Source organism: Leptidea sinapis, chromosome 29 (genome assembly GCF_905404315.1).
Source record: "Leptidea sinapis chromosome 29, ilLepSina1.1, whole genome shotgun sequence".
NCBI lineage: Eukaryota > Metazoa > Arthropoda > Insecta > Lepidoptera > Pieridae > Leptidea > Leptidea sinapis.
The window spans coordinates 8,785,741-8,798,718 of NC_066293.1; the positions used below are offsets into that span (position 1 = coordinate 8,785,741).

General features: G+C 37.0%; 1 protein-coding gene across 5 annotated transcripts in view; it reads left to right on the plus strand.

Moving 5' to 3' along the window:
- LOC126973379 (dynactin subunit 1) overlaps positions 1-12,978 on the plus strand; it is a 77,748-nt gene that overhangs the window by 22,028 nt on the left and 42,742 nt on the right. For all 5 annotated transcript variants that reach the window (XM_050820618.1, XM_050820620.1, XM_050820619.1 and 2 more), the window contains 7 exons: positions 378-520; positions 2,685-2,864; positions 3,633-3,767; positions 5,863-5,995; positions 6,757-6,948; positions 7,776-7,860; positions 9,879-9,984. In XM_050820618.1, the coding sequence (XP_050676575.1) occupies positions 378-520; positions 2,685-2,864; positions 3,633-3,767; positions 5,863-5,995; positions 6,757-6,948; positions 7,776-7,860; positions 9,879-9,984 (974 nt within the window). The remainder of the gene's footprint in view (positions 1-377; positions 521-2,684; positions 2,865-3,632; positions 3,768-5,862; positions 5,996-6,756; positions 6,949-7,775; positions 7,861-9,878; positions 9,985-12,978) is intronic.

Consider the following 12,978-nt stretch of genomic DNA (forward strand, 5'->3'; position numbering starts at 1 on the left):
GAACGCGCGTAAACGAAAATGTTCTTTTTTTGAAATTCATACAGATACCACGCATCGAGCAATAAGAATGTGGCTGTCTGTTAAAACTCTTTGTGCATGAAGGGATAAAAAAACATAGGAGTGTTGTTATGAAATTCAGTACAACATTACAACACTCTTTTGGATGATGTAATGGTTATTACAACATTGGTTGTTTTAATGTTGACAATAAACTAACTGTCTCAGATTCTTTAATAGAGTATTTAAAGCATGGGTGTAGATAAACAAATATAAGTAAAATGCGTAGACCGGTTATGTAAATGTGTATGCCAACAGATAGGGCTTGGTATTTTGAGTAGCGCATGGTAGATGAAGTGTGAATAACATATTTTGAATAGAGCACCCGAACGCAGTGAGCGGCGGCGCCACGGGCTATGAGGTCCGGCAGCTGCAGCAGCAGAACGTGAGGCTCAAGGAGACGCTGGTGCGGCTGAGAGACCTCACCGCGCAGGACAAACACGAGATGCAGAAGGTGCTGAAGGTAGGTCAGCGTAACGTCCTGTATAAAGGCATAAGAAGGCATAAAAGGCATTTATTTCCTCAAAATTGATTCCTTTAGAATTCCTTTATGATGCCATTTCTGATAACTACTAGATACTACTACCGCTTCGGAAACAAATGGCGCTCTGAGAGAAGAAGAAGCGGCGCAAGAAACTCTCGCAGCATTCTTTTTTTGCGCTCTTTTCAATAAAATTATACAATATTGTACAGTCATTTCTATCGCTGTAAAATAATCACAATCTAGTCCCAGGCTGGCCGATCATTTAGATATTCAGCAGTGGAGTAATACGATTTACGACGGAGCCATTTTTTTATGTAACATTTAAATTTATTTATGGATAATGCCTGAACAGTGGCTGGGACTTTATTATAGAAGTGTACAAATTTACCTTTAAAGCTATTATGTATCTTATGAAGCCTACTAGAATTTGTTACAAACAATATAAGACGAGCTATACGTCCCCGGAGCAGGAAAAGAAAAGTCCCAGGCCCAAGGGTGTCGTAATAGGCTGCTAAGGGAATTACCAGTAGGAGGCTCCTTTGCACATGATGCCGGCTGGATTATGGGTACCAAAACGGCGCCTTTTTCTACCGTGAATCAGTAATGTGTATGCAAGTATTCTAGTTCTGTCTGAAGGGCGCCGTAGCAAGTGACATTACCGGGCAAATGAGACTTAACATCTTATGTCTCAAGGTGACGATCGCAGTTGTAGTGCCGCTCAGAATTTTTGGGTTTTTCAAGAATCCTGAGCGGCACTGCATTGTAATGGGCAGGGCGTATCAATTACCTTCAACTGAGCGTCTCGTCCGTTATTGACGTAAAAAAAGACCCATATAGGCCAGTGCCCACCCTGCTTACTGGGCTAGAGGTCATGGTTTCGAACCCCGGTAGGTGCAAACATTGATATGATGAATATGGATGTTAGTTATAGATGTTTATATGTATTTATATATGTATGTTTAGGAGTGTATATCGTATTAAATATATGGTTATTTTATGTCCATAGCCTAGGCTATACCTAGGCTAAGATAATTTGTGTAAAAGTGTCGTATGTGTAAAAATTTATTATAATATCTAATATATAAATTTATCATGTCGCGTGTTTGTAGTTAAACTCCTTCGAAACGGCTTGACCGATTCTCATGAAATTTTCAGTGCATATTGGGTAGGCGCAATCGGATAACATCTATTTTTCATCCCCCTAAATGTAAAGGGTAGTCCACTACAATTTTTTTTTAATTTGTTTGATTATGAGTCAGCATTAAAAAATACATACAACTTCAAATTTTCACCCATCTACGATCAACAGTTACTTTTGTATCGCGATTTTAATATCGGCAATATAACGTTTGCTGGGACAGCTAGTATATCTATACTAATTTAATATTATAAAAAGGTAAAAATAACGTTTGTGAGGTTGTAGGGGATAATCTAATCTATATATATATATAAAAATGAATTGCTGTTCGTTAGTCTCGCTAAAACTCGAGAACGGCTGGACCGACTTGGCTAATTTTAGTCTTGAATTATTTGTGGAACTCTAGGGAAGGTTTAAAAGGACGAAATGATCAAATATCAAAATGCTCAGAATTAAATAAAACAAAAATTTTGTTTTTCCTTTGATGTGTCCCCCGTCGTCATATCGAAATCAAATTGAAAGAATAGTTTAAAATGAATAACTAATAAGAATTTATATCTTTCTAACTTTCTCAGGAGGTAAAAAATACACTTAATTTTAGCTAACTATAATTGGTAGATTAACAACAGTTGTTGACTATCTATCAGATTATTTTTATGTATACTGATAAGTCATAAGTTTGAGAGTGACAATGAAGTACATAGGCTTAGAATGCAACGAGTTCGTGCACATCAAACAGCCATAACATTGTCATTCGAGCTGACAAAACACCTGCCGGTGAACACACAAGGAGATTTAATTCACCCACCATTGACGAAGTGGCTGTTGTCATTGTGGAAGAAAATTTACAATCTAAAGCAATTATTTTTATTTCCAATATTTCTTTTGTATAGACATATTTTCTATTATTGACAAATTGATAAAAAACATTATTTTGTTTATTATATACAGAACAACGTCTGTCGGGTCAGCTAGTAATAAATAAAAATGATAATGTGTGTTCAGGACTTGGATCAGTACAAATCTGAGATAGCCGAGCTGAGCCGGACGAAGGAGAAACTCTCGGCCAGGGTCGAGGAGCTGGAGGCACAGGTGGCTGACCTCCGGGAGCAGGTGGACGCCGCGCTCGGCGCTGAGGAGATGGTGGAGCAGCTGGCTGAGAGGAAGATGGCACTGGAGGATCAGGTATCGTATTAAAAGTGAAACTTGTTTCATAAATGATGCATTGTGCATGAACCTCTAAACTGCATATGAAGTCCTGGTACATGTTGCTAGGATGACACATGATTTCAACCGCTATGAAAGACATTACTAACACCGCTACCATTTTCATGTTCTCCTGGTGTCTATGCAGTTATAAGTCGTGCGTATGACATAAGAATATATTAAGGTATACCTACTCGCGTCATACATAAAATTAAAATAGTATGCATATTTCTGTCTCATTCTTTGCCGGCTTCATCCTACACGCTTTTGTATTTGTGTCTCTTACCTGTCGTTTTTTCCGTTGCATCCGGTTTGAAATCACAACGATTCTAAAGAAGTTTCGCTTCAAAAACGAATGCTTTAACTTCTTCATAAAAGTTTAAGTATGATGTGATAGAAAATCCTGGTTAGGGGTGTGGGGTTCGAACCTACTGGTGAACCATAGCTTAAAGGCCGGAACGCATTAGCGCAGCGCTGCATTGCGCGGCAGTAAGCGTCACAATATTATTTCCACCATTTTGTATGGAGCACGTCGCACCAGAGCGGCGCTGCACTGCGCGTTGTGGCACAGTTGCCTACGAGAGAATATTTTGAAGCGAGCGGCGCGTCGCTTCAACTTAATAAAGTTTAATTGACTTTGAGGTCCTATTCTTTTTCTCTTCCATAATTTGTTCTTGCGATTGTGATAAAAAAAAACTAGGGTAGCATATTATTTTGGTTGGTTTCTGATAATGCTCCGGTTTCCAGGTGGAACAGCTGAAGCAAGACGTCCAGGAGCTGGAGGCTCTGCAGGAGGTGCACGAGCAACTGGTGGAGTCGAACCGGGAGCTGGAAATGGACCTGAGGGAGGAGTTGGAGATGGCTCATGCTGCAACGAGAGAGGTGGACTGAAGTTATATTATGATAAAATAAAATACTTTTTACGGTCCCTGCGAGTTCGAATCAGAAATAAGGAGATCGTAACCCTAAATAACATATATTTAATTACATTAACTGACTCACTCACTTTGACTTACGGTACGCAGACGTGGTCTCTAACTATGGGCCTTATAAGAAAGCTTATGGTCACTCAGAGGGCAATAGGGAGGGCATGCTCGGAGTTTCCCTGCGAGATTGAATCAGAAATGAGGAGATCCGTAGGAGAAATTAAGTTACCGACACAGTCCAAATGATTTCGAAACCGAAGTGACAGTGGGCAGGGCACATAGTTCGATGGACAGATGGCCGTTGGGGCAGTAAAGTCCTCGAATGGCGGCCACGTACCGGAAGACGCAGTGTTGTTCGGCCCCCCACAAGATGTACCGACGATCTGGTAAAGATCGCCGAAATACGATGGATGAGGGCAGCGCAGGACCGATCGTCGTGGAAATATTCGGGGGAGGCCTTTGCCCAGCAGTGGACGTCTTCCGGCTGAAATGAAGTTTTAGCTATTTATGTACCTGTAGTGTGCTGATGTGCGAGACGGCGGTGAAGTCAGAGTGCGCGGCCCTGGTGATCTGGTCAAGATCGCCGTGGCAGCGCAGGATCGATTGTCGTGGAAATCTTTTGGGAGGCCTTTGTCCAGCAGTGGACGTCTTCCAGCTGATGATGAATCACATTAAAAAAAAATACTATTGCCCCAAATTTTCTTAGAATTAACACTTTTTTCCGAACTATGAATTCAAAATTTTCAAAATATGTCGACTTTGACAGAGCCTACTGAAAAAAAAAAGTACTAGAGTATCTTGGCAAGTGCCATCAAAAGTTGGCGCCTTTAATCAGGATTCCACTTGTTGGGTTAATACTGAAAAAATGCGAATCCAGTTTACTTAAGTCATATTAATTTTACGGCAGAATGATTATTATAATGAAAAGAGATGGATTGTGCGACGACTTGCCAAGGATCGCACGAATTGCTTTATTTATCAGTATAAAAGTACTAGCATTTATGTGGTTAAATACAATATTCATTTATTGCGCTGTCGTACATAAAATAGTTAACACTTCAGAACTATTACAATTGTTTTGCATTAAAATGTTTATCCCTCAGAAAAATCAAATTTCACCCGTAATTTCAACGACTATCTTACGACTTTTCGACCAGACCACGTGTCCTAACGCGAGTTTAACATTTTTTACCCATAACAAGAATAGTGCTCAATGACGCTAAAGATGTTTTCACTTCAGTAATATATTCAAAAATAAAATACATAATTCACCTAAATAAATAAATTTTCCATAATATCATTTCGGAACAACCTGTAAGATAAAAATACCTACTTCGTGCTGTAATAAGCGACTACGTAAGGGTCATTAAAATTTTATTTCCTAAATAAATAATTTGTTTGTTTGTAAATTTCAAATTTCAATTACATACTTTAAATTGTAGAATTAATTAGATAGCTCTTCCAGTATGTTCATTTAATGTCGCAGGTTTTTTTTTTCGAGAGAAGTAAAACACATTTACGTATTGAAGACCCCGAAACGGGGCCCATATGTCGGGCTCGGGTGTAAACACCCCCTACCGACTAAAAACCTTCAGGCTACAACCTTAACCTAAGGTTGTAGCCTGAAGGCTTTTACAGCGAAGCCGGGCGGGGGCCTTGGAGGCTGAAAATGTAGCTCACAGGCGCGGGGCGTCTCGGAAGGAGACTCGATGTCGCAGGTGTGTTATACAGGATGTGGTACAACTTCATCCTAAATGGGGGATTGCAATTGGACCATGATTCTGAATATATTGGCACTGAAAATTACCGAATAAAAAAAATGTGGTGCGGATTACTTTCTTTTTAGAATCTGAAGTGTTAAATTTAATATTGTATTGAACCTAATAAATACTTAGTTCTGATAAATAAATTTATGTACAACGTTAATGTTGTGCATCGTTAAAGTTGAAAATTTTAACATTAACTGCCGGCACTCCCAGAGTGCAACCCGTTATTTGGCCACCCTGTATATAATTAGATTATGTTAGTCTAGATTATGATACGTATTGCAGTGTGCGCGTGAAAGAGAGGCTGCCTTGGAAACAATAATGGACAGAGACAGCACGATAGTGAAGTTTAGGGAGCTGGTGCAGCGAATGACAGAACAGTACAATGAGCTGAATGCACAGATCAACTCGAAACAAGGTGAGTTGGTAATATTGTTGTGTGTTATCGAATTAACCAAATAGTAGGCATAACATGCTGATGGTTTTTTTTTATGGAAGAGGAGGACAAACGAGCGTACGGGTCACCTGATGTTAAGTGGCCACCGCCGCCCACAGTCTCTAGCAACACCAGAAGAAGTACAGGCGCTTTGCTGGCCTCTAAGGAAGGTAGACGCGGTATTTTTCATGGTACTCATGTCGTATCGTGGACACTTCCAGATGTTGGAGATGATATCCTAGTTTGAGGCGTATCGTGCGAAATCCAAATTTGGAAGGTTTGTTCCTAATATTAACATAATATTGATCACATTTACTAGAAAATTCGCTTATGTACATACATCAGCAATATATTGATTGATTTGAATGTAATTTGTATCAAAATTTATGGCTGATGCGGGACTCGAACCCGCGCCTCTCGGATTAATCAAACAGAAACACTATTTCAACAATGCACCGTGTATACATATTGAATTTCACTTATAAGATAATTATAAATCCATTCAATTTCACTGATAAGATATACACAGCACTAATGTTGCACAATACGTCAGTTGAATAGCTATAGATATACTGTAATGAGCCATCTAAAAAGTGTAAATATATACATTTATATTTATTTTTTTAATTATTTATTTGTCGCGTGCGCCAGTTGGCGTCACCGACGTGCATGTCAGTGACGCGAACCCATAAGAGTTTCCTCCTAAAGTGCCCAACGCGGCTAAAGAAGTTATCATTTTTCAGGATCGTCGGCTCTGGAGAGTGATCAAGAGCAGCCGAGCCGGTCGCCACCAGAGTTGGGTTCGCTGGTGCAGCAGTCCCGCGCGTCCACTCGCTCCATCGACCTGCAGCTGCGAGCTCTGGAGCTGAGCCAGGCGAGGACCCGGGCCGAGATGCTGGCCGCCTGTCTGCCGGACCACATCATGGCTAGCGGAGGTGACTCCATTTATTGTATATTTTATTAAAAAGAGCATAAAAAAGAATGCTATGAGAGTTTCTTCTTCTCTCCCAGAAAGCGATTTGTTTCCGAAGCGATGATAGTGTTAGAAATGATATGAAAAATTATTGTAGGAATCAATTTTGAGAAAAAAAATGCATTTTATACCTTCATATTCTACTCCATCTATATCGAATGTCTTTAAAAACGTCCAAGGCTTGGAATAATTTTTTCTGGTCATTACCGGTTCAAACCGGTTTCTGTCTACTGTAGCGTTCCTAGTGTAACCGTTATGGAAGTTGTTTTGTAACTTGTTGATGCTGGCAGTCTGTCTATGGGACCACATCATGGCTAGCAGAGGTGACCCATGCATCTTCTAATCCATCAATATCGAATGTCTTTAAAAAGGTCCAAGAAATGTAATAAATTTTTCCGGATATTACTGGTTCAAATCGGTTTCTATTTATGTTTCGTTGCTAGTGTAACCGTTATGGGAGTTGTTTTGTAACTTGTTGATGCTGGCCGACTGTCTACCGGACCACCATGGCTAGCTGTAGTGACTCCATGCATAATCTACTTCATCAATATCGAATGTATTTAAATAGGTTCAAGGCTTGAAACCATTTAAAAAAAATCCAATTATAACCGGTTCCTATCCAAGTGTAACCGTTATGGGAGTTGTTATGGAACCCTATTTAACTGGTTAATTCGGCAAGGGTCGAAACGATACCATAGTGAATATCATTAAAGTTGAAATTTTGTTATAATTACACTAAATCGATCTACAGAATGTTAAGATATTGATCGTCATAATGTCAAATTTCAGGTGACCACGACGCCATTTTGTTTATCCTGTTGCTGCAACGACTGAACACTAAGGCCGAAATAATCCTGGGACAGATACGCGAAAGGTATGAGCACCGTGCATATAATATGATTTTTTTAAATTTAAAACTTATCTAGGCCCACTAACAACTTCTATCATCAAGCAGTAATATTTTTTGAAGTGAAAACTTCTTTAGCGGCGTTGAGCACTTTTCTTGGGATGGGTGTAATATGTTAAACTAGAGTCAGGCCACGCGGCCTGATCGAAAATTCGTAAGACAGTCGAAGACAGTCAGACATTATAGATGAAAGATTTATACTTCTAACTAATTATAGTTCGGCTATTTCAACTTAATGATCATACGCTCATTGGACCAGTGGTTGAATTATTGTGATCACGAAGCCGGAATACCGTGAGGTCCGGGGATCGAACCTCAGTCGTGAAATATTTTTAGTTTAATTATTTAGTTTTTAAGCTTTCTCATTAGCGAAGACTCATCCTAAGGCGATAGTTGTACTTGTTTTTCTTTGTTCTCAATGTCTATTGTGTTATTGTAAATAGGTGTTGTGACTTCGCTGTCAAAATAAAATTAATTATAGTTATTTATCTACACCCATGCTTTAAATCCTCTATAAAAGATTCTGAAACAGTTAGCTTATTGCCAACATTAAAACACTCAATGTTTTAATAACCATTACATCATCCAAACGAGTGTTGTAATGTTGTACTGAATTTCATAACAACACTCCATGTTTTATTTCGTTCCCTTCATGCGCAAAGAGTTTCAACAGACAGCCACATTCTATAATACTGCTCGATGCGTGGTATCTGTATGAATTTCAAAAAAAGAACATATTCGTTTACGCGCGTTCCACACTACCAGAACGTCGCGCGCCGTAAAAAAAAGTAGGTTATTCGAATTCCCGCCATTTTTCTTCAATATTTTTATAGTTTTGTTTACAAAAGATGAGCGATTCATTTTAAACGCTGCAAAAGAACATTATATTCGAGTGAATTTTAATTATTGCACTATACAAAATGTAAATTACTACTAGAATAAATAATTGTTTCATATTAATAATAGTTATTTATACACAACAGTTGCATAAATAACTATTATGCAACTGTTGTGTAATAAGGGGTTTTAAAACACGAATGTGGGTGATAATAGTATCACATGAGTGTTTTAATACCTAATTATCAACAGTTACATACAAGACTTTATTAACACCCAGAATATAAATCCTCTAAAAGATTCTGGAACAGTTAGCTTACTGCTAACATTAAAACACCAGTCCTAGTAGTAACCTAATATCATTTATTACTGATTATATACAAATAAACTAAGTATTAATGAAAGAATTATTTATTTTAGTTGTAATTTACATTTTGTATAGTGCAATTATTAAAATTTACTTGAATATTGTTCGTTTGCAGCATTTAAAATATCCGGTAGTGTGCTGTCAAAACTTGAATCGCTCAGTTTTTCAAGAAAAATGGCTGGGATTCAAATAACCTTCTTTTATTTACGGCGCGCAACGTTCTGGTAGTGTGGAACGCGCGTTAACAAAAATGTTCTTTTTTTAGAAATTCATACAGATATCACGCATCGAGCAGTAAGAATGTCTCTGTCGCATGAAGGGATCGAAAAAAAACAAATGGGTGTTGTTATAAAATTCAGTACAACATTACAACACTCGTTTGGATGATGTAATGGTTATTAGAACATTGGGTGTTTTAATGTTGGCAATAAGCTAACTGTTTCAGAATCTTTAATAGAGGATTTAAAGCATGGGTGTAGATAAAAATTATTATGGATATATATATAATATTAATTAAGTATTAATACTGATAAATAAATACTGATATTACTTGATATTTCACTTTTTAACTATATCCATGCCAAGAAATACGATGGCGCAACACATTCCGCAGTCTATGTTTAAATCATCGTTACTGTTAACGTTAAATTTGACTTAAACCTTAACTATAACAGCTAATATGATACAACCCAGCCTACGTCAATGATCGCGAGACCAAAGCTTAACGCCATCTATTGACTTGAGAGTGAGTTACCACCTAATACCGCCATATTTCCTTTAGATTCCCGGCGGTGAATGTGTGGGACCGCGAGGCTATCACTAAGAGTCATACCGCGGTGCAGTACAGCTTCCGTTGCCAGCTGGAGTACCAGCTCCTCATGATACAGGTGCTGTATTTACAGTACAGTTTATTATTTATAATTTTTAAAATATTCTTAATTAACCATTCTCCTAACGCAGACGTGGTCGCTCACTGTGGGCCTTATGAGAAGCTCAAGAGGGCAATGGAGGTGGCGATCTTTTGGGGAGGCCTTTGTCCAGCAGTGGACGTCTTCCGCCTTAAATTATGATGATGATGAACAATTCTCCTGAAACTCTTGGGATAAAGGCCTCCTCGAAGAAACTCCAAATATCTCGATCATGTGCAACTTCAGGACAGTTCAACATGGCCGGCCCTTGTCCATTTAAGATTTAGTGCACAATTCAAAGCATCAGTTGTTTTAGAAATTATGGGCCTTATTTTTACGTGGCTTATTCCGTCTTATTTTTTTTATGAAAATAAGGAACGAGCAGGACGTTCAGCTGATGGTAATTGATACGCCCTGCCCATTACAATGCAGTGCCGCTCAGGATTCTTGAAAAACCACAAAAATTCTGAGCGGCACTACAACTACGCTAGTCACCTTGAGGCATAAGATGTTAAGTCTCATTTGCCCAGTAATTTCACTAGCTACTTCTCGTATATTGAGCATACTGCGATCCAGTATTGTTTGATATTCATTTATTATATCTTATTACCATTGCCGTGAATTTGCTATGCAACGCAGTATTCGGACAGTGAAGCCAACCGATCGCATTAGTATCACGGAATTGCGCTGACTGAGAACTGACATTGCTGATGTGGGAGAAAAACCGCTAGGCTTTAGTGCTTAGCTTTTAAAGTGGCTCACAAACGAAGACACGGCACTTGTCATATATTTTAGTAATTTCCATACTGTTATGTCTCACGGTACATTACTGTGGGGACACGTTGCTGATGTTCAAACGATTTTTGTGCTGCAGAAAAGACCTGTTCGAGCAATCTACAATCTGTCCAGTTGGCATTCGTTGAGAGATAAATTTAAGGAGATCAACATATTAACAGTACCATAAGTCAATACATATTTGAAAACCTAATATTTGTGCATAAAAATATAGATCGTTTTAAAAAAAACAGTGACATTCATAACTGCAACACTAGAAATAAACATAATCTTGCTCTGATTCACACAAGGCTAACGAAAATAGACAAATCGTTCAGGGGACAATGTGTCCGTTTTTATAATATTTTATTAGAAAAAGAAATTTGCAATCTGCAATTAAAAACGTTTAAAATATTTGTTAAACAGAAACTTTTAAAAAAGCTTATTATACAATTAAAGATTAATATCCGGACGACCGAGCCTTGCTCGGATTTTTAAGAATGTACAAAACTTGAACAAAAAAAAAACTAATAGGACATCTGGATTCGAACCGGGGTCTTCTGCTTTCCGGATCACCCAATGTCCCATCTGAGCTATAATAGTCTTGTATATAGTGGCGAAATTTACCTTTGTATTCTAATGTTATTGTAGCTGTTTCTCATTCAAACATTTGGGTTTTTGAAAAAAAAAAATTATTGATTTTTTTTATGTATTTTAAAACTTTATTATTAATAATATTGATATTTAATGCAAAAAACTTCAAAAAAAATTTTTTTCAATTAATTATAAACAATTAAAAATTGATGAAATTTAAATAAAAATCACGTGACTATAAACGCGCCATGATTGGTCGCCATAGTTGTGACGTCATAATGTTATAGCTATTTAATAACAGTACAGCGTTTACGGCTATTACACGTGTCTAGACAATAATATTAAAAATTTATTGCTAAAACACGAGTTGTTAGTTGGTTTCGATTAGCTATGTGTGATAAAGGATTTATTAAGGCAAAGTCTGATAATATTCCTGATGTTGATATATTTATGATCACCGATTTTTTAAAAAATGACGTTCGGTTTAATTCTGCTGAAGTTCGAGGTGCCAAGGCATCAAGGTAAGTTTGTTAAAAAATAATATAATAAATGAAAATATTTAATTATTTATTCTCCATTACATTAAATATAATTATTTATTTCATAAATTGCAGAGCATCGCGTGAGAGTTACGGCGACAAAGCTATAGGTTATGTTCAACTAAGTCGTAAAAATAATATTTGTATTGTGAAAGGACGGGTATGTTATGATTTATGCTATGATTTTAAAGGTTATGATTTGGAGTCCAGTTAAAAAAAAATATTTACTGAACTTTACTTAAATATATAATAATTATTTGATTTATATACTTAGATAAATAATTATTAATAAAAATGGTATTAAGAAATACTTACATCGAAATGATCTTCACAACAAAAAAAATTCGATTTTGTTTGGGGATTATCACGGTGCACTGCTTGAAACCATTTATTTCGACGTTTGTCATCTTGGGGAACATTTAAAAACATTTTATCAGGAGTTGCCTTTGTAGTATTCTTACATAATGGTACAAAACAAGAACGATAACTTTTGAGGTTCGACATTTTTAATATAAATTTAAATATTTAATAATGACAACAAAATTAAATAGATCAAAACACTGTATTTATTATTTTTCTATCAACTGCAATGAGTGAAAACTAACATTATGACGTCACACGCGCTCGGGTTTGTTCGGGAGTTGTCGGCGTGTCTTCGGTACTGGATTCAAAAATTTTTTTTTATTTTGAAATAACTTTTGAATTATTGCGAAAAAAAAAAATAGTTTTGTTATAAAACTAATATATAATCTTTCCATTTATCACAAAAAAAAATTTTTTTCAAAAACCCAATTGAAACCTAGCTAGATCGATTTATCACCCCCGAAATCCCCTGCATACTTAATTTTATGAAAATCGTTGGAGCCGTTTCCGAGATTCAGATTATATATATATATATACAAGAATTGCTCGTTTAAAGATATAAGATATAACAGCTAAAAGTGTATGGGATTACAGCAATGTAAATAATTTGAAGGTCTGCATACTATTTTAATTTATAAGCAGTAGGACTATTATTTGTATATTTTCTTGACTTCAAAAAGTGATGCAGTTATCCTATTTTGAG